Genomic DNA, 25,793 nt, shown 5'->3' with positions numbered 1-25,793 from the left:
GGATTGAGTTAGAAATGGCTTCAAAGGGACTAGCATTTTTGAGGCAGAAAAGAGAAAAAGTGGAGGCAACAATTAGGAGCAGAGAAGTAACTGACCCTACTCTCTTGACCCCTACGGATGTGGGATGTGGGAGAAAAAAATCCATGAGTGCTTGAATGGATGATAGAAGGTGGGGTTCCTACTTCAGGAATGGCAAGAACTTAGAACTTCAAGAGATTAGGGATGTATGGAGGCAGGGAGATATGTGAGAGCAGGGGTCAGGCCTGGAGGCTTATACAACACTTGAACGTAGAGCCAACAGAAGACAGGCAGTGTTACCTGAGATTGTAAGACTCACTGGAACGGTTGCTCCTAAAACCTAGAAAAGTGCATCAGATTGGTTTCATTTTTTTAAAAGATTTTATTTATTTATTCGTGAGAGACAGAGAGAGGCAGAGACATAGGCAGCGGGAGAAGCTTGATGCGGGACTCGATCCCAGGACCCAGGATCACAACCGAAGCCGAAGGCAGATGCTCATCCTCTGAGCCACCCAGGTGTCCCTTGAAGATATCATTTTAATATTACCTTAAAATAAGCACAAATATATCATTGATTAAAAAATAAATTTGCAGGGCATTCAGTGTAAAAAAGCAAGAGCCTCAGAGTTCAAGCCACTCGCCCAGATCCTTCTCAAGTATTCATGATTAGGAGAGAAAGTAGCCACAGCCCTGTCTCTCGGTCTTGGGTGAAGAGTGTTGGAGGGAAGCATTTGTACTTTAAATTGGAAAATGGAACATTTCCAAGACTCAAGGGTGTGACTTGCTGGGCCTAAGTCACATCATAGATTCTGCTGATTCTCGTTGGACCAGGTGGAGGAGTGAGGCCCAGATCGCCAGCCGCTTCTATTTGTTGGGCTAGGAGTTGGTCTTGCTCCCTCTCTGGACTTTGGAGTCTGTGTCTCCCGCATGGTGTCCAACTAAAGGAATAGGGGGCATGTGTGAGATGGTAGCGTGTCAGTTTCCTGGCCTTCCCCTTCAGGATCTGCTGGGGAGGCTTAGTTGCATGGTTGTCGAGACTGAAGGGGAGGGGTGAGGCTGGGGGAGCTTAGCTGACTGGAGGTCAGACCTTCCAGAGGAATCTTCTAATGATCTTAGGGCGCTTAGCTGGCCTGGTCCCGCCCCCCACCCCCCTGCCACCTGCCCCCTACCCTGCCTGTCCTGTTCAGTTGCCAGTAGATGGTGAGGAGACTGGCTAAGTAGAGGGGAGGCAGGAAGTGACTGCAGGCCTAAGGCATCATCCACAGCAGCCCAGAGGAGGTGCGGACCCTTGCTCCTTGACATTGCTCCAGGCCAGGATGGGGCAGCAGTTCAGCTGGGAGGAGGCGGAGGCGGCCGGCGAGATGGACGTGGCTGAGCTCCAGGAGTGGTACAAGAAGTTCGTGGTGGAGTGCCCCAGCGGCTCTCTCTTCATGCACGAGTTTAAGCGTTTCTTCAAGGTCACGGGCAATGAGGAGGCCACCCAGTATGTAGAGGGCATGTTCCGAGCCTTCGACAAGAATGGGGTAAGGAGGCACTTAGAAGGGAGGACGCCTGGCTAGTCCTGCTGGCTCATTCCCTATGGAGCTGAAGGAGCATCGCTGGTGGGAGGGAGCCCCCAGTCCCTGGTCCTCTGGCTCTTTTCTCTCCATTCCCTGCTCACCTTTTCTCTCTCTTTCTCCCAGACTCCTCTCTTTCCATTATTCTGTCCCTTCCCATCTTTCCTTCCCTCCTCTCTGTCTCACCCTCTCTCCCCGTCTCCCTGCTCTTCCTGAACACCTAGTCTTCCCCTGCTGAGAGCCAAAAGTAGGCTGGGCAGAAGGGCAAACAGGTCAATCCTCGATTTGTGTATTTTTGGCCAAGGCTCTACAGCCTCGGGACTCAGCTTTTCATACCTTCTTTTTTTTTTTAATTTTTTTTTCTTTATTTATTTATGATAGTCACACACAGAGAGAGAGAGAGAGGCAGAGACACAGGCAGAGGGAGAAGCAGACTTCATGCACCGGGAGCCCGACGTGGGATTCGATCCCGGGTCTCCAGGATCGCGCCCTGGGCCAAAGGCAGGCGCCAAACCGCTGCGCCACCCAGGGATCCCTTTTCATACCTTCTAGAGCCCCTGTCACTTTAAAGATAAGGAGCTAAAGAGCTGTCCCAAAGGGATGAGCTATCTTGGCCTAGACCCTGAGCTCCGCCTCACTGGGGGCTTTGGAATTAAGACCAATCAGGTCTTCCCACCCAGCATCTTGGGGCAGCTGCAGGGGGACTCCTGTGCTGATGCGGCCACGGGATGGACTATGCAAAACTCCCTTCCATGTCTCCAAGCCATAGAAGATCTTGTGAAATCATATAACCATGGGGTTTCTTTAAGCCCCCCAATGGCTCCTGCAGCTGAGAAGATACTATGTTTTTGTATGTACGAATTTAGAAATGAATTTAGAAATGGAAACCCCTTCATTATGTAAGGTCATCCATCCAGTGCCTCCAAGGTCCTTTAAATCATTAAAATTGCCTCAAGTACCTATTTCGGCCCCCCAAAATTGAGGGAAGGGTGTTGGATATAGATAACTGATCTGGAGAAAGCCTCTATACTCCACTTCTCCAGGTGTGGAGTGGCAAGCTTCACTCTCCAGGCTGAATCAGTGCTCTTCAGGTCTGACCTTGTCCAGGGACCATTAGCGCACATCTCCTCCTCCGCACCTTTGTGGGGGGTGGGATGGGAGGGTGGGCTCAGAGTCCTCAGGGCACCAGAAACCTCTAAGGATGATCCCTGTGAACTCCCTCGCAGGGCACAGAGTGAGCCTTCAGACTTTGCCAAGCTCCTCTTCTGCTCCCTCCCCTCCAAGCCCACCATAGCCCACTTAATTATCCAAATTAAATGACAAAACAACCAGAACAAAAAGAAGTGAACTGATTTACCCAAGATCATATACAGAAGGGTCCTGAATCCCAGACAAGTGTACCTGCTTAGAAGGCAGTTTGGTTTGGGTTTTGTTGGTTTGGGTTTTTGTGGGTTTTTTTGGGTTTTTTTTTGTTTGTTTGTTTGTTTGTTTGTTTTTTGAGAAAGAGAAAATGTTTTGTTTGTTTTTTTAAGATTTTATTTACTTATTCATGAGAGACACAGAGAGAGAGAGGCAGAGACAAGGGCACAGGGAGAAGCAGGCTCCATGCAGGGAGCCCAATGTAGGACTCCATTCCAGGATCCTGGGATCACGACCTGAGCCGAAAGCAGACGCTTAACCACTAAACCACCCAGGCATCTGGAGAAATGATTAAAAAAAAAAAAAAAAAAAAAGGTCAAATGTGACAAGACTTACTATTATAAATATATCAATCTTCCCATATTCATCTAAAAATTCAGTACAGTGGGGCACCTGAGTGGTTCAGTCAGTTAAGTGTCTGCCTTTGGCTCAGACCATTGATCCCAGGGTCCTGGGATTGAGTCCCTTGTTGGGCTCTCTGCTCAGTGGGGAGTCTGCTTCTCCCTCTCCTGCTTCTCCCACTGCTTGTGCATGCGCGTGCTCTCTCTCGCTCTCTGTCAAATAAGTAAATAAAATCTTTTTTAAAAATAAATTAAAAATTTAAAAATGAAAACTCAGTATAATAACAATTCAAGATCCAAAAGGGATTGATTGTCAAGCTTGTGGGCATAATATAGCTGTACCTCTTATACCTCATCTCTTCTTAAAAATTAGCACAAGATAGACATTGATTACTTTTTTCTTATACCAAGTTGAAAGAATAGTATAAGTGACTCTTATGTACAGTTTATCCTTTATCCAGTTGTTCACATTTTACCCCATTTGCTTTATCAGTGTGTGTCCCTCTCTTTTAGAGAAAGCTGGAGACATCATGCCCTTTTACCACACATTTCAGTGTGCTTTTCCTAAGAACAAGGACATTCTCTTAAATAACCTAATACAAAGATCAAAATCAGAAAATTCAGGGACTCTTGGGTGGTTCAGTTGATCAAGCACCCAACTCTTGGTTTCGGCTCAGGTCATGATCCCAGGGTCAAGAGATCAAGCCCTGTGTCAGGCTCCGTGCTGGACATGGAGTCAGCTCCCCTCCATGTGTGTGCCCGTGCTTTCCTCTTAAAAGATTGCCTGCTTTCTTTTTTTTCTTTTTTTAGTCTAATCACATTGCATTTACTTGTCCTGTCTTTTCAGTCTTTAATTCTGAATCTTTATTTTTTAAATTTATTCATGAGAGAGACAGAGAGGCAGAGACACAGGGAGAGGGAGAAGCAGGCTCCCTGCAGGGAGCCTGATGTGGGACTCGATCCCGGGACTCCAGGATCATGACCTGAGCCAAAGTTAGACTCTCAACTGCTGAGCCACCCAGGCATCCCTTTAACTCAGAATCTTTAGTCTCAGCTTTTCTTTGTCTTTTTTGACCCTGACATTTTTGAAGATTGCAAGGCAATTAATTTTGTAGAATGTCTCATAATTTGGGTTTGTTCAGTGTAGTTTTGTGATTAGCTTCAGGTTTTCCATTTCTGGCGTCGATGTCCCAGACATGATGTCATGTGCCTTTTCAGGGCTTCCTGTCAGGGGCACGTGATGTTGGTCTGTCCCATTGCTGGGTGGTTAACTTCTGTCATTTGGTTGCATGGTGTCTGCCAGGTTTCTCCACTGTAGAGTTACCATTTTTCCTTTATAATTAACAAGCATCTTATAGGGAGATACTTTGAGACTAAGTAACTATTCTGTGACTCCACAGATTTTCCTCTGCTAGGCTTGGCATCCATCGATAATTTTCTAATTCTACCATCAGTTCCTTGTTTATTCATTGGAATCCTACAATGAAGAAAGAGCTTCCCTACACGTGTGTTAAGTTCCTCTATCAGGAACTTTCTTCTTTTCTTTCACCACATAGTCTCTGTCTCCAAACCCATACTCATTTCCCTCCCTGCATTGGCACCATCTTTCCATGAGTGAGTCTCATTTCTGGGCAATTGGGCTGAACATTGTGAGGCAAATAAGATCAAGAGTTCATAGACCTAGCTCACATGTCAATTCTGCGGGGGGCTGGGGTGGAAATGGGGGTTTGGAGGAGGCAAGGAGGTCAGCGCCTGCCTCTGAAAGTTCCTCTTTCTTGTAACACCCTTGTCTCTAGCAGTTGGCCTTTGACTCACTGGGATGGAAGAAAGGAGAGGGAGAAATCAAATGTCGTCTGGGATCCTTATGTAACCTGCTGTAGGGTCAGGGTTGGTGCGCATATGCAGCTAGTTCTGGGAGAAGTGGGGCAGATAATCCCACAGAGCAGCTCACACGCCTGTCACTTCTGCTCCTGCTCTCTAGTCGACAGGCATTTCCATCATCTTCCCATTGCCTCTGTGAGTAATTGAAGCTGATGAGGGCTGAAGGCCTAGCACAGGGGATGAGATTAGTCCCAGCTCGGAGCTTTCCAGGACTCGTGAAGGATGAAGCAACCTTACAGGTGAGGTCTCCTCAGGAAGGGTTGCTCTACAGTGTGCCTCACGGGAGCCAAGGGCTCTTTGTGGTACCCTCAGGCGGAGGGAGGATGTTGTGAGAACAGAATGTTCTAGACATAGAATGTGGGAGAATCTATAGATCTGGAGGGTAAGGATTTGTTGGTGGTTTTGTTTTTTTTGTTCTTCTCTCCGTGGTGCTAGATACGGAGGCTCATTTTTCAGACAGTAATAGACCTTGAGGAGAGAAGGAAAGTTCTCCAACTTGAACTAGAGAAGTCTTATAGCTTGAAAGGCTCTGCCACTTCCTAGGTGGGTTTTCCTTGGGCAACCTATTTGACCTTTGAGCCTCAGCTTCCTCATCCATAAAGTGGGTATAACAAACCTGAGGGAGTTGACAAATGTGATATAGATGGTGCCTACCAGCCATTTTGGATACATTTTTCTACTCTTATTTTTTTTTTGTCTTTTTGTTTTTTTAAAGATTTATTTATTCATGAGAGAGGCAGAGACACAGGCAGAGGGAGAAGCAGGCCTGTCTTGTTTCCTTCTTGGTTTTTCCATAGGCTTTTTGCTATTTACCTCATTTTCTGTCGTATTCTGTTGCTCACACCTTGCTCACTCAAGTACCCCATGATCCGGGTGTGGGGCTCCCAAGCATATGACCCAGTGGAACAGGGGTGCTCTAGGCCAGCAGTGTCATTTCCCACTACAAAGCCCTGTGCATGCCAGCCACTCCTGAGGGAGCAATGAGTCAGGTTCTGGCTTCAGAGCCTTGAGGTCCCCACCCTTACAAGACAGGAGTGCCTATAGGTGGGAATGCTGGGTGAAGCTCAGCCTGATTAGCCCCCTGTAGGCACCATGGCTGCCAGCCTCTCACCTCCAACTTGGTGTAGAAGAACAAGAAGTGAATGTTCCCTCTGCCTCTGGTTTATTGCTTTTGGAATCACTGTCACATTTTTTTTTTTTTAAGATTTTATTTAAAAAAAAAAAGATTTTATTTATTCATGAGACACACAGAGGCAGAGACAGGCAGAGGGAGAAACAGGCTCCCTGCGGGGATCCCGATGCAGGACTCCATCTCAGGACCCCAGGATCACCACCTGAGCTGAAGGCAGATGCTCAACCACTGAGCCACCCAGACGTCCCTCATTGTCACATTCTTATTAAGAGTTTTGGTTACCTGATCGGAGTCTCCCCACAGAGGTGGACTCTGTCTCCTTCTCCCTCTGGGCAGTCAGCCCCTAGGTTCCATCTCCCCTACCCCTTCCTGGGTGGGGTGGAGGAGGCCTGTCCTTCAGGGAGGCTAATGTTCACCAGGGCCTAGATGTGAGGGAGCCAGAGCCCCTGCCTGCCTGCCTTCCTCGGGCTCAGAGTGAGTGAAAGGATAAAGGACATTTTTAGGGTGAGCGCTGCTTCCTAATCTTCCAGAACTGCCTGTATCCCAAATTCAAATTAAACCAATCATTTATTCATTGATTCGTAAATATTTATGAGACCCTGACTCTGCACAGAGGTGGCGCTGGGCTGAGGACAAAGGAGAGACAAAGGCAAAGCAAACCCCTCTTTTCTCCAGGTATATAATACAGCTGGACAATGAGACATACGTGCAAAACGGCTAAGTGACACCAGAGTAAGACCCAGACTGTGCAGAATAGAGTACAGATGCTGGAATGCTAGAAGAGGGAGCGAGAGACCGCTGTAGCCGAAGGGGTGGGAGAAGGAAGGCTTCCTGGAGGAGGGGCCCCTTGAGCTAGGCCTGGAAGGTCGGGTTGGATTGGCTGATTCCAGACCAGGCAACGGTGCTAGGGTGAGGAACAGCCATGAGCAAAGCCAGAGAGGCCATGAGGATGGCCAGGCTCAAAGCCCTGAGTTCTTAGGGATGGATGGCCCAGAATCAGGCCCATAGCTCTGCTCCAGGGAAGGCGGGAGGGGCCTCACAGCTGCCGCTCCCCTCCTACAGGACAACACCATTGACTTCCTGGAGTATGTGGCAGCCCTGAACCTTGTGCTGAGGGGCACCCTGGAGCACAAGCTCAAGTGGACCTTTAAGATCTATGACAAGGACCGCAATGGCTGCATCGACCGGCTGGAGCTGCTTGACATTGTGGAGGTGAGTGGCTGCCCCTGGCCCCTGGAGTGGGGGCCCCTGGGGCTGTAAGGGGCAGCACTGGAATCATTCAGAGGGTGCTTTCTGACCACAGTCAGAATTAAGCTAGAGATCAATTACAAAATGATAGAGGCACCTGGATGGCTCAGTAGGTTGAGCATCTGCCTGTAGCTCAGGTCATGATCCCGGGGTCCTGGGTCGAGTCCCACATCAATCTCACTGCAGGGAGTCTGCTTCTCCCTCTGCTCATTCTCCCTCCCTCCCTCCCTCCCTCTCTCTCTGTCTCTCTCTCTCTCAAATAAGCAAATAAAATATTTTTTTAAAGATATCTAAAAGAGGGCAGCCCAGGTGGCTCAGCGGTTTAGCACCGCCTTAAGCCCAGGGCCTGATCCTGGAGACTGGGGATCGAGTCCCACATCGGGCTCCCTTCAGGGAGCCTACTTCTCCCTCTGCCTGTGTCTCTGCCTCTCTCTCTCTGTGTCTCTTATGTATAAATAAATAAAATCTTAAAAAAAAAAAGATATCTAAAAGATCCCCATCTGTTTGGAAATAAGGCAATATACTCCCAAATATTCCAGAAATTGTACAAATTATATCACACACATACACGTGCCAAGTGTTTTGAACTGAGTGATACTACAGATGTAACGTAACCAAACTGGGGACTGTAGCCAAGGCTGGGCTTACAGAGCCTTTCTGTAGCCTTAGAGTGCATGTGCTGGAAGTGAGAGGCAGGAAATAAATGATTATAGAAGTCATCTCAAGAAATTAGAAAAATGAAGAATAAATTAAACCCAGAGAATAGAAGAAGGGAAATACTATAAGGCAGAAACTAATGAAATAGAAAAACAAGCGCACGGAGAAGAGAAGTCAACAAAACCAAGATCTGGTTCTTTGAAGGACTAACCAGGCTGATAGATGATTAGCAAGAATAAACAAGGAGGGAAAAGTCCTGCCAACTGACTTCTGACCCCTGACCTGGGTCAGCCTGTTCCTCCCTAGAACTGTGCTCTCAGGTGGCCATGGTCCATCCATGACACAGATATAGAAGTGGCCTTAGGGCAGTTCTGTGACTTGCCCAAGCTCATCCATCCCAGGAAGGTGTTGGGGCTGGCCGTGGTCGGTGGGGCCCACCGTGTCCCAGACTCTTTGCTGGGCAAGGAGGCCCTGGGGGCCACAAGATTGTGGCTGCAGCTTGGTTTCTTTCCTCAGGCGATCTACAAGCTGAAGAAAGCCTGCAGGGTGGAGATGGAGTCTGAGCAGCAAGGACAACTGCTCACACCTGAGGAGGTGGTAGACAGGATCTTCCTTCTGGTGGATGAGAACGGAGATGGTAATGGGGGAGCGGAGATAGGGGACTGCCCACTCCACAGCACCCCCACTTTCTGGCCGTGTGACCCTGGGCAAGGCCCTCCACCTGCCAGCAACTGTCATCCTCAGCTGTGAGCTGGGTACAGAGAGGAGGACATAAAATAACAGGAGTGTCCCTGGCACAGGATGTCCCTAAGAATGATTTAAGCTCCTACTGGAGCTGCTGATGGAGGCCAGGCAGGCACAGTGAAAGAGTAGGGGCTTTTGAGTCAGGCAAACCATTTCACCACTCAGTCTGGACTCAGTTTTCTCATCTGGAAAATGGGGATAATAATGATTTCGAGGAGTAAATGGGGCAATATATTTGAGAGATGGGCATAGGGAAGGCTACTGAGGCTCTCTTCCCTGTAGCTTGATGCACCAGCCCCAAGGCTGTGGAGGGAGGGAGCAAGCTGGGAACACTCCCAGAAGAGCCCTCAGGAACATTTGTAAGGTACCCCTGGGCCAAAGTGAACTTAAATTTATTTGCAAAGCAAGTCCCTGAAACCCTGGAAGGTTCCAGGAGACTTCTGGAGAATGGGAGAATTGACAAGCCCCAGGCTTAGGCCCTGAGACTGCAGGCTCATTTGTGTAAGAGGTGTAGGCTAGCATTAGAGGATGCCCCCGCTAGGAGAGGCCTCTCCTCTTGCCCCCACCCCATTTCTTCCATGCTCCCACACTATTTCCCACCCCTTGCTCAGGTCAGCTCTCCCTGAATGAATTCATTGAAGGCGCCCGCCGCGACAAGTGGGTGATGAAGATGCTGCAGATGGATGTGAATCCCGGTGGCTGGATCTCCCAGCAGAGGCGGAGAAGTGCCATGTTCTGAGGAGTCTGGACTAGTCCACAGGCCCCTCCAAGACTCCATGCTCGCCAGGTTTCCAGAATAGTGAGAGGGTGCCAGGCCCAGCCTACTGATGCTCACTCTCATCTGGCACCCACTATGAAAGGGGTTGGATAGGGGGGTTTTTGTCTGAAGTGGCCAGCAGGACACAGTCCCCTGGGAGGAGTTACTGGCGTGGTGAAGGGAAATGGCTTCTTCTCTCCTGCTAGAGGCTTCTGGGGAAAAAATGCTTTGGCTGGGTGGTTGTGGGGCATCCACAATTTCCTGCATGGTTCATAGCTGGAAGCAGGGGAAGACCGAGGGATGGAGGGGTCCCACAGATCAAACCGGCAATGAGACTGCCCACACAGTGTGAGGCAGCCTGCTAGAAGGCAGGGGGCTGGAAGTCTGTCCGCAAGGGAAAATTGCAGCCAGTACGGAAGGCTCCCGTCTTCCCGGCTGTGCTTAAAGGAGCTGTTTCAGCTCTGCCCTGGTGCTGCTCCCCCAGCCCCTGCTGCCAGCCCACACCCTGACACCACCCTCCTCCCCACCTTCCTACCCCTCCTCCCACACCGGCCTTTCTAACCCCCACCCCATGGACCTGCCTGCCGGGATTCCCAGCCACAAGCCGGTTGAGTCTCCCTGAAGGACAGGAGACCTTTCTCTGTCTCTGGGGAGAACTTGTTCTAGGCCAGGCTTTGCCTCCAGCTGGTATGGACCCAAGATGGCCCTTTCTCTCTCTCCCTAACCTCAATGATCTTACCTGCACAGTGAGCAAGTTGGACAAAACAGGCAGTTTTCTGATTATTATGTTTAAATGTGGAATTACTTTGTCATACAAACTTTGTGTGCAACCTCAATGTACAAACTAGATTTCAAATAAAGGGAGTCATTCTGGCTAAAGTTGGCGGGGGTAGGGGGTGGGGTGAGGAACTCAGAACAGGAACTCATTTGAATAGATATGTTTTTATGTTGATGGATGAAAAATAAAACTCACCTACTGAACTGCAGTTTCACAGGCATGATATTAATGTATAAAGTTTCCTTCAGAAATAAATTTTAGGGGGGCACCCAAGTGGCTCAGTGGTTGAGCGTCAGCGTTTGGCTCAGGTCATTATCCCGGGGTCCTGGGATCAAGCCACATGTTAGGCTCCCTGCTCAGTGAGGAGCCTGCTTCTCTCTTTCCCTCCGACCTTCCTCCCTGTTTATGCTCACTTGCTCTCTAAAATAAATTAAATCTTGAAAAAGAATTTTTAAAACAAATCTTAGGTAAAAAACAGCTGATTGAAAAATAATTAACCCAGGTGGGACATAGATCTGTCCCCAAGTCATGAAGGTGGTATGTGCCTTGACTTTGGGGAAATGTCCTAATTCTGTTCAAATACCCTCCCACCTCCCACCTTCAGGATTTCCCAAGAGGCAGCCACCAAGAGAAGGAGAAGAAATGTCAACCATGTTTTTCCCTGGCTGTTCCTGGCACTGACCTCCACCTTCCCACCATGTCTGTGCTCAGGCCCTGGCTGCCTTCCTGGTCTAGGGTGGTCCCGGTGATGGGTAGGACCCTCTTGTCCCCACCCCACCCCTTGGGGTGAGGAAGGGGCTCTCTGCCAGCTGAGGCTTCATTCCTCTTGCCCCTTATTTTCTCTCTCCTACCCTTGGATTTTTATTCACTCCTTGTACTTCCCCACACCCAGCCGAAGTGATGACTCAAAGCCCAGAAGAAGGAGCATCTTTGAAAAAATGATCACAACGACTTCGGCCTGTGTCTCTCCCCAAGTTCTTGGACAGGTATTCCTAAAGTTGGGGTGTGCAAAGAATGGGAATGCCCACCCCCTCCAATAGCCTGTCCCACTTCCCAACTGGTGTCAGGTGTCACTGCAGCAAGAGGGATTTAGGTTAGACCAGGGATGGCCAGGACGCTCGCCACAGGCAACGAGTCACAGAGCTGTGGGAAACCACATGGCACCACAGGCCACTGCAGGGCCAGTAGCGGAAGTACAGGTGCTGTGCAGTCACTTCTGCATAAAGACCGATTTCCTCTGGATAAATGAGGACTTTGTCCAGTACCATAGCTTCTCTTAGCATATTTTATTATAATGATGCTTAGCCTGTTAGTTCCTTACGGATAAGAACTATCCTCTTTTTGGCATGTCCAATATCTAGCATTAATACAAAGGAGGTGTTCGATAAATGCTTTGTGGAAGGGAGGAACAAATCAACGCACCACAGAAGTAGGCTCCAGGGTGCTGGGTGCAGGTTGAATGTGTGATCAAAACGCCCAGACGGAAGCTGCAGCCCCCCGATCTATAGGATTCCGTCAGAGTCCATGAAAGCCCAGTTCTGCGACAGAGCCTCCTGGCCTAAGAAAGAGTGGGACTGGAGAAGCTCAGTACGGAAAGCTGGGAGAAGCCGGGAGAAGCCAGGGAAGGGCTCTGGGGGTCCCCAGCAGGGAGCAGTCACCACCAGCTGAGTCAAGCACAGGGTTCAGGAACCATCCTTCTGGACTCCCACCCCTGCCCTTCTGCCCCGGCCGTGCACCCCAAAGAGGCGACTGTGCCTTTCAGTTCAGTAGACTGGATCTAGTATTACAATGACGACCCCAGGCACCAACACACATCCCCTCCCCAGTACAGAAGGACACTGGCAGTGGGCTCAGCCAGCTGCCTCAGTGCCCCCACCGCCTGCCCCCTCCGCCCCTTCCTCCTCTTGCTCCCCGTTCTGGAGCCTTCTCACGATACGGGTGAGGTCCAGGCTCCGTGTCAGCGTGTCCAGGAGCATCTGGTCCTTCTGGACGCCCTCAATGAACTCCTCCAGGGAGAGTTCCCCTGGGACAGAGAGAAAAGGGAGTCAGGGCAGGGAGGGTGTTCCCTCCCATCTCCTTGGTGGGATCGTGGGGGCGGGGGGCGAGCTGGAGTCTTACATGGGGGGCTCAGAGCCAAGACTGAGCGGGTAGCAGGCAAAGGAGCCAGGGACCAAAGTCTGGTCTGGAGGTCCCTAAAATCCAACTCCTGGGGCCGAGGGCAGAGCCCCTTTGTGCCTCCTCCTCCCCTCCTGCCCCACCCCAGGCAGCCCCCATCTCCGCCTCCTCACCATCCCCGTTGACATCGATCTTGGAGAACACCGTATTGGTGAACTCTTCGGCACTCATGGTTGAGTCGCTGCAGGGGTTAATGGCTCGGATGGCCTGGGGAGAAGAAGTGAGAGGAGCCTTCCTAGCTGGTGCCTGAGCCACCGAGTGGGCACTGGAGACCGTGCTGGGGTGCAAGGGCTTGTGTCCGTACAGGTGAGAAAACAGGCCTGGGGCACCCAGGTGGCTCAGTGGTTGAGCGTCTGCCCGGGGTCCTGGGGTGGAGTCCCGCATCAGCCTCCCTGCAGGGAGCCTGCTTCTCCCTCTGCCTGTGTCTCTGCCTCTCTCTGTGTGTCTCTCATGAATGAATGAACGAATGAATGAATGAATGAATGAATGAATAAAATCTTAAAAAAAAAAAAAAGAAGAAGAAGAAGAAGAGAGAAAAGAAAAAGAAAAAGCCCCCAAGACAGGATGGCGGGAGGCCCAGGTCTTGCAGCTGCCTCCCCCTACCCCTGCCCCGGACTCACCCTGGGTCCCAATCCTGTCCCCTCCTGAGATCGCAGTTCGCCTGCTGAAGACCCACCCTGCCCACCTGCCCCGCCCTGGCCCTCGGGCTGTCGGCCCTCTGCACCTGCAGTTACCCGGATGATGGTGAGCAGCTCATCGCGGTCGATGCATCCGTTGCCATCGACGTCGTAGAGCTTGAAGTACCAGCGCAGCTTCTGTTCCACCTTCCCCTTGAGGACCAGGCTGAGCGCCGCCACGTACTCCATGAAGTCGATGTAGCCGTCCTGGGCGAGAGGCACGGCCGCCGTGAGCCGCTCCCAGAGGCCGCGCCACAGGCTGAGCCTTCCTGCCCGGAGCCGCCCCCCAGCCCCCCAGCGTTGTGTCCAGCCCGGGCTGCCCGCCCGGCGCCCCATTGGCCCCAGGCTGAAAGGTGGTGCTCTCCCTTCACTGGTATTTTGGTGCCTGCGGGCACTGGCTGCTCCCAGGTGATTCTCAAACTGGAGCCCTTCCTGTTGCGAAAAGGTGTGCAGGTGGGGGAAGAGGAACTGAAACCCCACTGCCGGGGAAATGCATGCTTTTCCCAGCTGCGGAGAGGGCAGGAGGTAGATGGGGAGGCAGGGAGCACCCTTCTCCTTCCCATTCCTCCAACTCTGCTGAACAACTGCTACGCCCCTGAGAGTGGCTTCAGATTTCAGTAGGGTATGGACCCGGTCCTGGTGGGAATGCGGTGTTGGGGCACAGGTTTGAATCCTGCCTTCACCCTCTCAGAGCTGTGGGGTCTGGGGCAAAGGACTCGATGTCTCAATCTCCTCATCTATACTAGTTATGATAGTACCTACCTCTGTGGGATTGTGGTGGGATTAAGTGAATTTCTTTTTTTTTTTTTAAGATTTTATTTATTTAATCATGAGAGAGAGGTAGAGACACAGACAGAGGGAGAAGCAGGCACCATGCAGGGAGCCCAAGGTGGGATTCAATCCCAGGACCCCAACCTGGGATCTCAGGATCCCAGGATCTCAGAATCACGACCTGGGCCGAAGGCAGCCGCTCAGCCACTGAGCCACCCAGACGCCCCATTAAGTGAGTTTCTGGATCTAAAGCACTCAACATTGCCTTGCATACAGCCAGCCCTCAGGAAATGTTAGCTATTACTGTCACTACACTTCCTGTGCTCATTTTTATAATGAGACCACTGTGCCATCACGACGTAATGCAACGACAACACACCTAGACAGGACAGGATGGAGTCACAGACCAAGAACACACAACTCTGCCGGGGCAAAGGCCAGAGAAGAGGCTTGGGGAGGCTTCCTGGGAAAGGGGTTGACCATGGGAGAGAGTGGCACTGGACCTGCCTGTGGGGTATTTCTCCGGGGTCCCCCAAATGTCACAGGCTGACCCCCTGTTCACCCCTGCCAGCCCCACCAGTGGGGTCAGGGAAACCGAGAACAGAGGCCTGCCTCTGCTCATCTGGCCCCCAAGCCGAGGGAAGCTCATGGAGGGAAGCCTGTGTTGTGCAGAGAGGCTAAGGTAAGGAGCACTGGACTCAGAGTGTGTGAACTTGGAGTCCGGCTCCTGTTCCTCCACTTACTCATGACCCTGGTCCTGGGACCAGGAAGTTACCCAGAGGCACATCTGGGGTCAGAAAAAAGACCTCTGACAGGGAGATTTGCCAGCCTTATGTAGTAATGAGCTCCCTGCCACTGAAAGTATGCAAGCAGGGGCTGGAGCTCGGTTATTAAAGATGTGTCAGACGCTGGGAAGGATGGCCTCTGAGATTGGGCTGTCCCAGCCCTGGGCCTCAGGTGAGGCCTTGATGAGCCGCAGCCCCACAGTGGGTGTCATGATCATAGTGAACCTTCGCGTGGTGCTTCCCTGTGTTCATAGGCTTTCACGTACGCCTTAGCTCATTCCATCCTTGCCCAATCCAGGCCCGGGTTGTCCTCAGAATAGAGCAAGGCCCCCCCATGCCACAATGCTCAGAGAAGCAAGAGAAACAATCAAGGAGGTTTTCCCTGGGCAAGAGGAAACGGGGCAAAAACATAGGGCGAGGACACTTGTGCTTTTCACTTTTTTTGTCTATTGTGGGAAATGTTTACAGCGAGCTGTACAAAATTACTTTTTTTTCAAAATTACTTTTATAATTAAAAAAAAAAAGGCTAAAAAGGGGCAATGGAAAAGTAGGGGGCTCTCGCACCAGGAAGAGCTAATTGACGTCCTAGGAGAGGTGTGACCTTGGGTAAGTCAGGGGGTATCTCTGGGTCTCGGTTCCTCAGCTGGACAGTGGGGAATGACAGTGCCCACTTTTCAAGACTGTGGGACGGGTTAGATTCAGTAATGATATGCTTTCCTCATTTAATCACACCCCCTGGGAGGTGGGATTTTTGTCCCCATTTTCAGAGGAAAGCTGAAGTTGAGAGGACTTAGATCCCACAACCAACGAACGAGCAAGCCTTGGCTAGAAACCAGGTCTCCTAAATCCTACCTGGCGCTCAGACGCAGAAGTGAAGATTTACATCAATTTGTGTGCACCTGTGCGAGTGCCAGGCATGGCCAAGCCCAGGCAAAACTTTGAAGCAAGCAAAGCACATGCTTACCTCCTCCTCCGGCCCCCCTCCCCGCCACACTCAGCGCTCACGCTGCTGCACCCCCAGCCCTGCCCGTCCAGCACAGTCCCCTAGGATCCTACTTGCCTGCTCACTCAGGGGTTGCAGACTTTTTCTGCAAAGGGCCACACAGCAAATATTTCAGTTTGGGCGATGTGTAAACACGGGAGTGGGGTTTGTTCTAATGAAACGTCATTTGTAAAAACAGGCCCACAGGCCATCATTTGCACAGCCCTGTTTGACTCCCCATTTGGAGGGCACCTGGGGGGCTCAGTGGTTGAGCATCTGCCTTGGGCTCAGGGCATGATCCCGGGGTCCTGGGATCGAGTTCCGCATCGGGCTCCCTGCATGGAGCCCGCTTCTCCCTCTGCCTGTGTCTCTGCCTCTCTCCCGGTGTCTCTCATGAATAAATAAATAAAATCTTAAAAAAAAAAAAAAAGTTTCCCATTTGGGTGTCCGTGTCTTAGCCCATGTGCTCCACTGCTCTGTGCTCAGGACAATGGGTAGAAGGCAACATTGTCCCAAGTGTGATTTATACCATTGGTATAGATGAGGCCCTTGAAAGGTCACAAAGATGCTCTTCATTTTAGTAGTGATGTATTTAAATTTTTAAAAAATTGGGCAGCCCTGGTGGTGCAGCGGTTTAGTGCCGCCTACAGCCCAGGGTGTGATCCTGGAGACCCAGGATCGAGTCCAATGTCAGGCTCCCTGCATGGAGCCTGCTTCACCCTCTGCGTGTGTCTCTGCCTCTCTCTCTCTCTCTCTGTCTCTCGTGAATAAATAAATAAAATCTTTAGAAAATAAATAAATATTTAAAAAATTTTATTTTTTAATAAAAATGAGAGACACACAGAGAGGTAGACACATAGGCAGACAGAAAAGCAGGTTTCCTGCAGGGATCCCATGTGGGACTCGATCCAGGATCCCGGGATCATGACCTGAGCTGAAGGCAGACACTCAACTGCTGAGCCACCCAGGGTTCCCAGTGATGCATTTAAATTAATGTGTACTATAAAACACATAATCCGCCCATAGAACTCATGATTTCTCACATGTTCATTCACTCATATAACAAATACTTGTTAAGTACCACCTACGATGGTCCAGGCACTGTTCTAGGTGCTGAAGATACAGGACTGAACTGGACAGATGAAAAAATCTCTGCCCTTGTGGAGCTCACATTCCAGCAAGGGAGACAGAAAACAAATAGTGTCAAAGTGTTATTTGGTATCATGTCTTAGAAGATGAGACCTGCTCTGGAGTGGGATGATGGGACCAGAAGTGCAGGGGCAGGGGCTAGCCCCAGTTAAACAGGGTTTCAACCAGGACATCTGGGCAGGTGTCAGTGGGATGGAGACTTATAGCAGGGGAAGGTGTGAGCCAAGCAGAATTCTGGAGGAAGAGGATCCCGGGTGTGACAAAGGCCCTAAGGTGAAGGCATGTGTGGTGTAATCAAAGAGGTCAGGTTTGGGACAATAGAGGTGGTGCCTGCAAATGCAGGGTTGGTGGGTTGTCCCTCCCTGGAATCAGACATGTGACTGTAGGGGGTCCTTCTGGAGATGTGTCTTGACCCCAAAGGTTTCCCTAGCAGATGAGAAGCTGAGATATTTCGGTGTGTTGGGGTGTAAGATGTTGAGGCTCAACCATTGACTTTCCTCCTCCTGTTCAGGAGTTATTCCTTCTTCTGGAGCACTGGGGGCTCCAGCAGAGAGATAACCATCCTTTCTGGTCTCCATGCCACAGGCTCCAGTATTCTGTTCCCCCACAGCTCCTCCAGGAAAGCCAGTGAGCACCAGGATGCTGCCCTTGAGCTTGGGACCCAAAGCCCATAATCTGCTTTGGCCCTTGACCCTAAATATTAGTGAGTTTTAAATAGCCTCTGAGCCCCAGCTATCCTTAGAAGCCCTGGGCACAGTGGTGTTTGGACCTCTGGGCAGCGAGGGGGGCCAGGAAGGCTCTGGGCAGCCTCTCCCTGGCTGGAGGTGGACTCACGGTAGAGCATTGCCACATCCTGTGCTTCAAGTGAGCGCCAGCGGGGGGGTGGGGGGGTGGGGGGGTGGGGAGACTGGTTCAGAGACTTGGGTCCTTCTACTACTGCATCTTGACTCAATTGCTCCAAATAAATGGAAAATTTGCTCTTGAAACCAACACACATGGGATCCCTGGGTGGCGCAGCGGTTTGGCGCCTGCCTTTGGCCCAGGGCGCGATCCTGGAGACCCGGGATCGAATCCCACGTCGGGCTCCCGGTGCATGGAGCCTGCTTCTCCCTCTGCCTATGTCTCTGCCTCTCTCTCTCTCTCTCTCTCTCTGTGACTATCATAAATAAATAAAAATTTAAAAAAAAAAAAAAAAAAAAAAAAAAAAAAAGAAACCAACACACATCTTAACTCATACTCTCAACATCCATGGCAGATGTGGGTACTGAGCTGAGGATGGGGGAGATGCTGGGCACAAGGCCACCCAGCTGATGAAAACTCACTGTGCCCAGCTCCTTGTGCAGCCTCTAGCTAACCAGGAGGTCCTCACCCAGTGTCCCGGTGATTGCACAGGGAGAGTACAACTTGACCACTGTGCAGACCTTCAGACCCACTTGAGAGAAGGTGAGCTGAGGTCACTGGACACTTTGGAGTTGGGAGGAACCTGGACGTCCCAGCGACCAGGCAGCCTCGCCTGTCACCAGAGCATCAGAAGTGACCACAGAGCATCAGGGACGAGCCACATAAGAAGGGCCTGCCTGTGCCAGGCCACCAGGAAATGGAGGCTTCTCACCCTGCTCTCTCCGCTCCACTCCTCCTTCTCCTCCTCCACCCTGTGAGCACCTAAGGGTCTGGGCAAAAGCACCAGGTGCAGCACCTGCCACTTAGTAGGGTGCTCGGTGACTGTCTCGTAAGTGTTTGCCCTTGTTCTGGAGTAAACCAAGACATGTGTGTGCAAGAGGCAGGGGAAGCCGTTAGACTGGGCTCCTGGGTACACGAACCTGCAGACCGCTCTGTCTTCCGCTGGCAAGTGAGGGCACAGAGGGGTCTGGTTCACCTCTGAACCCCTAGTGCCTGACTCACAGTAGGTGCTCAGTGAATATTAGGTCAATTGACTCCCTAACGTAGCCCCAGCTACACAGAGGCACGCTCCCTCCTCCGGCAGACACCACGTCCTGGCACCTGCTCCCCGCAGCCTGTGCAGGCCGTGCCTCCCGGGGGGACCCTCCAGCGCCCCCCTCCACCCAGGCCTCTGCTCACTTTGTTGAAGTCAAAGGTCTCGAACATCTGCTCCACATACTGGCTGGCAGACGGGCTCAGGTTCTTGAGGCCGAAAAACTGGCGGAACTCGTAGAGGGTGAGCTGGCCCGAGGGGCACTCGGTCATGAACTTCTTGTACCACTGGTGGCACTCGGTGCTGCTCAGCTCCTCCACCGACTTGCCATCCATTACATTGCCCATCTCCCGGGCCTGCGGGTGGCTGGGGCCCGAGGCGGACGGGTCCTGTTCTCGCAGCCGCTGCACACGGGGTGCTGGGCCTTCTAGCGCTGGGTCCTCCTCGCTCACAGGCCAGAGTCCTCCAGAGCTGAGCAAAGAGGGTCTGACGGCGCAAGGAAATGCGGGGAGGAGGTGAGCAGAGGGACAAAGGTGATGGGGGGACGTGCAAACCAGGAGATGCCAGAGAACCAGTGTTAAGTCCCCACTAAACCCTTGCAGCCAATGGGAACCGCTCCTAGGAAAGAGGAGTGAAAATAGAACAAAGCTTAGGGAAGCAGAGGCCCAGGATTACAGCCTTGAGCTGATAGGTGAGAGGATTTTCTTACCCATTTTGCAATCTCCTTATCCCTTCTTACCAGGCAGTGGTTGTTCTGATCCTGTTACCTCCATTCCCTTCTGTTTTTGAGTGCGTTCTTAGTGTTTTTGGTCCCTGTCCTCCGACGTGGAATTGAGGTACATAGGAGATAGAGCTGGTTCCTCTTCAACAGCTGGCCCTACTGTGGGCTCCTGACAGGGCTGCTGTGTACAGTTGTCAAGGCTGTGCACTGCACTTGGCCATCACAATTAAGGGGTTCCAGTCACACCACGGATAGTTAATATATGAGAGCACCTGAGTGATGCAGTTTGTGGGCTTCCGAGACAGAGTCCTGAGCAGCCAGGGGGAAAAGTCCTCCTACCTAACACTGTACAAGTACACATGGCCATGTACACACACTCACTGGTCCTCTTCTGACTACACTCTTACATTCCTAGGGACTGAATCTTTCTCATCCTGAAAGGCCTGAATTCAACCTTCCATTTGATTCCACACTTGATACCACCGCCTGCCAGGGGCATAGGGATAGGGGACAATGAATGCGTGCCTAGTGGACTAGGGGACGTGTGTGTGTGTGTGTGTGTGTGTGTGAAGGTGACAGCATGCAGGTGCATGGTAAGCTGCTACTGCCTCTCCCAGAAAGTTCCCAGGCCAATCTTAGGGGCCCATCTGTGATGAGGGTTGTCCCTATCACACAGCACTGTTGTATTCATGATACTTGTAACTAGAAGGAAGCAGTCAAAATGTTAACAGGGCTCATCTCTGGGTCATGACATCACCAGTGAAATTTTAATCTTTGCTTTTTAAGAATTATCTGTATTTTTAAATGGTTTCTAGTAAACGCATGTTGCTCACAAAAACAGAGGATAGCTATTTTTGAAAAAGAAACCAAACAGGACGGCTTTGCCTCTCCTCTGCCTAAAGTGATGAATGCAGGGCGCACTAGGCAGAGTGATGAATGCAGGCCGCTGGGGCCTGCCCTCTTCCATCAAGCTGTCTGGGGTGTGTCTTGGATATGGGGCTGGAGGCAGTGGACCTGGGGCCCAGGCTGGCGTCTTTGTCCATGGAGTCCTCTTGGGTTCAGGGTTTGGACTGAAAGCCTCAAGGATGAGGGAACAGCTCATCTTTCCATCACTCCCTATTTACATCCTCCCCACCCTCCCTCCAGAGCACAAACATGCCCCCCCCTCTGCAGAATTCAGTTTTCTGACCTCAGTGCACTGACAGTTTGCTTATGTGTTATATGAGCTTTCTATGCTGCTCGAACATTACCACAAGGTCAGTAGCTTCCAACTCTACACATTTATTATCCCGTGGTCACTGGGGGCCAGGAGTCTGAGCATAGCTTCACTGGGTCCTCTGCCCCAGGTCTCAAGGGGCTGTGGTGTCATTTGGACCGTGTTGGCATCCGGAGGCTTGACTGGGGAAGAATCCAATTCCACATCATTCAGGTTGTTGGCTGAATTCATTTCCTGGCTATAGGACAGAGGGCCCTGGCTTCTTGCTGGATACAGTCTAGAGGCCACTCTCAGGTCCTAGAGGCTGCCTGCAGTTTCTAGAAGCAGTCCAAAGTTCCTTGCTACATGGACTCCTCAATGTGGCCACTTATTTCATTGAGCCAGCAAGAAGAATCTCTCTCCAGTCTGCTACAACTGAAGCTTATATAACATAACTAAGCAAGGCAACGCCAACCCATTACCTTTGCCACGTTTTGTGGGTTAGCAGCGAGTCACGGGTGTCCCCCACACTCAGAGGAGGAGGACTGTGCAAAGGCAGGAACAGCAGAAGGTGGAAGTCACAGAAGTCACCTTCACATGTGTGACAACATTCATACTTCTACAATAACATACATGGTGCTCATTTATTTCTCGAATTATAAGCAGCTGTTCATTGTCAGCCTGTCGGGATGCCTGGGGGGCTCAGCGGTTGAGCGTCTGCCTTCAGGTCGTGATCCTGGGGTCCTGGGATCGAGTCCCGCATCAGGCTCCCTGCAGGGAGCCTGCTTCTCCCTCTGCCTATGTCTCTGCCTCTTTTTCTGTGTCTCTCATGAATAAAGATATAAAATCGTTTAAAAAATAAAATACAGGGCAGCCCTGGTGGCGCAGCGGTTTGGCGCCGCCTGCAGCCTGGGGTGTGATCCTGGAGACCCGGGATCGAGTCCCACATCGGGCTCCCTGCATGGAGCCTGCTTCTCCTTCTGCCTGTGTCTCTGCCTCTCTCTCTCTCTCTCTCTGTGTCTATGAATAAATAAATAAAATCTTTAAAAAAAAAAAATAAATAAAATAAAATACAAAAAAATATTGTCAGCCTGTCTTCAGGAACTCCGGGTAGAGGCTGCGTGCCCTGAGCCCCAGGGGGCTGACTCCTGTGGATGGGGATCACTGGGGCTCCTCTGCCCTCTGGGAATTCATCCACTGGGAAGCCGTGGAAGGAGACCAGTAGGAGAGAAAAGGCTGGGTATTTGTTCCCCGCCCTCCCTACTGGGTCCCAGTTTGGGCCCTGGTTGTTTTCTTCTACCTCAACCACAGCTCCTACGAAAGCTCCCTCTCTGGGCTCCTGGGACAGAGCTGCCTCCCTCCACCACTCAGGCTCGGGAGTCAGAAGGGCTTCCACCTGTGGCCACTCCCCGAGCAGGTCACCAGTCCCTGAGCTATGCCCACTTCTCTGCAAACACTCCCCTCAGGCAACACTCCTCCGTTACCTTTGGAGGGTGACACCTGACAGGGGCTCGAGCGCAGGAAAACATTGAGTGAGTGAGTGCGTGCACTCACGATGGAAGGAGGAATTAAAGGCTGAAGTAGGATGGAGCTACCAACCAACGGCTCCTGTGTCCAGGGTGCCGAGCTAAGCTTTCGGAATAGGCTTACAATGGCCCTGTGAGGTGGGATTATTTCCACGTGACACAAGAGGAACAGGGGACAGAAAAATCATCCTGAGTGATGTCTGGGTGGCTCAGAGGTTGTGCATCTGCCTTCAGTTCAGGGCGTGATCCCAGGGTCCTGGGGTCGAGTCCCGCATCAGGCTCCCTGCAGGTAGCCGGCTTCTCCCTCTGCCTGTGTCTCTGCCTCTCTCTGTGTGTCTCTCATGAATAAATAAATAAATAAATAAATAAATAAATAAATAAATAGAAAGAAAGAAAGAAAGAAAGAAAGAAAGAAAGAAAGAAAGAAAGAAAGAAAATCATTGAGGTTCACAGAAATTTGAAGTGGTGGTACCAAAGTTTTCCATCTCACCACCATGCTTTTAACCTAAACCCTTAAATCTCTGAGGAAGGCCCAGGTGGGGGTGGGGGGAAAGCCCTAGGGCTCCTACTCCAACGTCTTCCCTGTGGCCCTTCTGCAGAAACAATTCCAGTGACAGGGGTCTCAAAACCTTTGGATGGGGAGCTCCTCACCCCTTTTCTCTGTCCCAAGGTGGGAAAGAAGTCCGCCAGCTTCCCAATCCCAGAGCCCAGCTTTTCCCTCTCCTGTGGCCTCTCTCTATCCCACTCTCCATTCTCCCAGACACGGTTACCAAGTCAGGAGGGTTGGGATCCATACCGAGGCCTGCAAGAAGAGGTGGACACACAAGAGAGGTACAGAGGGGCAGGGTGGACAGCTTATGCGGTGGACACAGTAGAGAGGCCTGGTGGCTTCCCCAGGCTGCTTTGTCTACAGGAATCCCTCCTGGGACAGGTGCCATAGCAGGTGAGAGGAGACACCTGGCCGAATGGTGCCAAGGAGAGGGAGTGTGGGGGGCAGGTGTGCGGAGGTGGAAGCCGAGCTAAGAGATGGGAGGGCCTGACTGATCCTGTCCCCCACTCTCCACCTCCACAGAAACAGAGCAGAGCTCTAAGCACCCGGTCTTTGCCTTCTAAAACTATCCCACCCACACCGATGGGGACCTGGGCCAGCTTCTTTGAAAGGTCCCCGAAGCTTCCATCAAGGCTGCACTACCAAGGTGAACCTCAAGGGGGAGACCACTCCCAGTGGAGAGGAGAAGGTATCCCAGCTGGAGTGAAAATGCTGGGCCCCCATCACACCCCAGCAGGTTCTCCGGTGGGGAGGGCAGACATGGTTCCAGTTCATCTTTGCAACCTAAAGACTCCACCTTCGGGGACTCAGCAAGGGTCTCCTGGGTGGTTGAGTGGATATATAACTTTTAGTTACACCGAGACCAAAAACTTGAATTTTTCTCTGCTTTTCAAAATCAACTAAAATGGCAATAAAATGTTTAAACCTACCAACCCACAGAGACAAAGGGAGAGAAGACAGCAGGTGAGAGGATTCTAATAAAATGTTGGACAACAGAAGGCAGATGGATCTCAGCGCTCAGGAAGTCGAAACCCAAACACTTTCAGAGAACAGGAGGATGTGGAGGTTGGTAGGGACACAGCACCTACACCTGGCACAGGGCTCTGCAGGCTCAGAGTGGGTGCAGAGGTGCCCTGGAAGCTGGGGTGCAGGACGGAGTGGAGCAGAAATAGGAGGACAAGTGGAAAGCCTGTGGAAGGAGCAAAGGGTTCCCCAGATGCCTTCTGCAAGGCAGCAGGATGGACATCTCTGGGCATCCATCTCTCGCCCCTGGCTGGAGATCATTCTGGAGCTTTGGACTGGAGAGGCTGGAGTAGAGAGAAGGGTCGCTCTAGAAGCTGGGAGTTAAGGGCAAGTCTGCATACGAAGAGACCCCAGGCTCCTTCCCCTGCTGCTCCGCAAATACCGATAACTGGGCAGGAGAGACCTGGTACAGAAGCCAAGTGGCCGGCTTCCCGCTGAGGATTGCCAGGCACTTGAGGAAAGCCTCTGACTTTTGAGAGAGAGAGTGCGCCTACCAACAACAAACAGAAAATCCTGGACTCTCTACTGTGAGGGACCTCTAGGGGGGCTCACATCCTTCTTCCCTACTCACCATCTTCTTTTCAGAGAATGGCATCCAGGGAGGCCTGGGGCCTTGATGCATGTCTGGATCTCCAGAATCCTGTCCCTCCATCCCATCCCATCCAAACTCTTATGCCAAAAGGATGCTCCATTGAATGCATCTCCCCACCTAGAATGAGCTGGGACTCCTAGAAATGGATTCACCCAGTGGTGTGCTGGCAAAGAGTTAACGACAGGCTGTCTAGAAAAAAAGAAACCCCAGTTTGCAGGCCTCTGCTGCTGGCTTCAGAGGTCACCAACATGAAGTCACTGGCTGTGGAGTTGAGAGATGCCCCCAGTCCTCCCCCTCAGGCCCATGGGAGCTGGCTCCAGCACACCGCTGGATCTGCCTCTAGGTGGCAGTGGCCAGGGACTCACTCAGGCCACCCGGCACCGGCACCGCGTCAGGGGCCCTCTGCCTTCATGGCTCTTCTGGACCAGAGGAGAGAAGACAAGATGGGAAATCCACCCGCCCACCAACGAACTCCAAGTCAGAAGAGGCAGTTTGATGTAAAATGAGGGCTGCGGGGGGGGGGGGGGGGGGGGGGGGAGACGGGCGGGGGGATGGGGGCCGGCAGCTGCACCAATGTGGAATCGCATTCAGGTGACTTCCCTCTCTCTTGACTTTGGAGGGGTTGCCAACCTTGGCTTATGGGGAGGGTGTGGCCAGCACCAGCTTTGCTCGGGACTCAGGCTCTGGAGGGGTGTTGAGGCCTCTCTTGGGGAGAGGGGACCGAGAATCAAGTCTTTTTGAGTAAGGGACTGGTGGGGCTGGGTAGGGAGAGGTAGGTAGGGGCCTGCGGGATCAGCCTCACAGAAATCCCCAAAATGATGAGGTGTCAGGAAACCACAGATAAGGGAACAAAGCAGACCATACTGCCCTAGATGTGTGTGGGGGGGTCTTTTTTTGTGACAGTCACCTGTGACCAGAAAGAATAGCCAGACCCTAAAAGAAGGAAGCCATTAAAGATATTATCACCAGGGACGCCTGAGTGACTCACTGGCTGAGCGTCAAGGGTAAGGGTGAGAATGCACTGCCCTTAAGGAGCTTAAGGCTGAAAGGGGAAAGAGACTCTCCCTGATGGATGAGGGGAGCAGTAGGGGAGGGCTTGCTGGGCTGGGGGAACAGCCTGAGCAAAGGCCCCGAGGCCTGGAAGGACAAGGTGCCACCAGGGGTGATAGGCAGGCCATCTAGC

General features: G+C 51.7%; 2 protein-coding genes across 3 annotated transcripts; one reads left to right on the top strand and one right to left on the bottom strand.

Moving 5' to 3' along the window:
- Positions 1-1,199: 1,199 nt before the first annotated feature.
- On the top strand, positions 1,200-10,747 carry GUCA1B (guanylate cyclase activator 1B). 2 transcript variants are annotated; one of them, XM_025418780.3, is made up of 4 exons: positions 1,200-1,541; positions 7,410-7,559; positions 8,769-8,889; positions 9,608-10,747. In XM_025418780.3, the coding sequence occupies exons 1-4, from the start codon at positions 1,335-1,337 to the stop codon at positions 9,733-9,735; spliced, it is 606 nt and encodes a 201-aa protein (XP_025274565.1). In that variant the 5' UTR covers positions 1,200-1,334; the 3' UTR covers positions 9,736-10,747. The 2 variants fall into 2 exon arrangements, with proteins under 2 accessions (XP_025274565.1, XP_025274563.1); XM_025418778.3 differs by lacking the exon at positions 1,200-1,541 and adding an exon at positions 3,562-5,454 and having other exon boundaries at positions 9,608-10,746.
- A 67-nt stretch (positions 10,748-10,814) lies between these two features.
- On the bottom strand, positions 10,815-24,526 carry GUCA1A (guanylate cyclase activator 1A). Its single transcript, XM_035697701.2, has 5 exons — positions 19,743-24,526; positions 19,150-19,621; positions 13,441-13,590; positions 12,820-12,913; positions 10,815-12,554 (listed from the first exon to the last, which is right to left on the bottom strand). The coding sequence occupies exons 2-5, from the start codon at positions 19,348-19,350 to the stop codon at positions 12,382-12,384; spliced, it is 618 nt and encodes a 205-aa protein (XP_035553594.1). The 5' UTR covers positions 19,351-19,621; positions 19,743-24,526; the 3' UTR covers positions 10,815-12,381.
- Positions 24,527-25,793: the final 1,267 nt, after the last annotated feature.

This window comes from Canis lupus, chromosome 12 (genome assembly GCF_003254725.2).
Source record: "Canis lupus dingo isolate Sandy chromosome 12, ASM325472v2, whole genome shotgun sequence".
Classification (NCBI taxonomy): Eukaryota; Metazoa; Chordata; class Mammalia; order Carnivora; family Canidae; genus Canis; species Canis lupus.
This window is presented reverse-complemented; position numbering and strand designations above follow the sequence as displayed.

Bases quoted from the DNA above. Each gene is read 5' to 3' on its own strand.
- GUCA1B (XM_025418780.3), top strand. From the start codon at position 1,335: ATGGGGCAGCAGTTCAGCTGGGAGGAGGCGGAGGCGGCCGGCGAGATG. The intron at 1,542-7,409 runs GTAAGGAGGCAC...CCCCTCCTACAG, and splicing joins GAGCCTTCGACAAGAATGGG to GACAACACCATTGACTTCCT. The intron at 7,560-8,768 runs GTGAGTGGCTGC...TTCTTTCCTCAG, and splicing joins AGCTGCTTGACATTGTGGAG to GCGATCTACAAGCTGAAGAA.
- GUCA1A (XM_035697701.2), bottom strand. From the start codon at position 19,350: ATGGGCAATGTAATGGATGGCAAGTCGGTGGAGGAGCTGAGCAGCACC. The intron at 13,591-19,149 runs GTGAGCAGAGGC...CCTCTCGCCCAG, and splicing joins AGACCTTTGACTTCAACAAA to GACGGCTACATCGACTTCAT. The intron at 12,555-12,819 runs GTGAGGAGGCGG...TCTCTGTCCCAG, and splicing joins GATCGATGTCAACGGGGATG to GGGAACTCTCCCTGGAGGAG.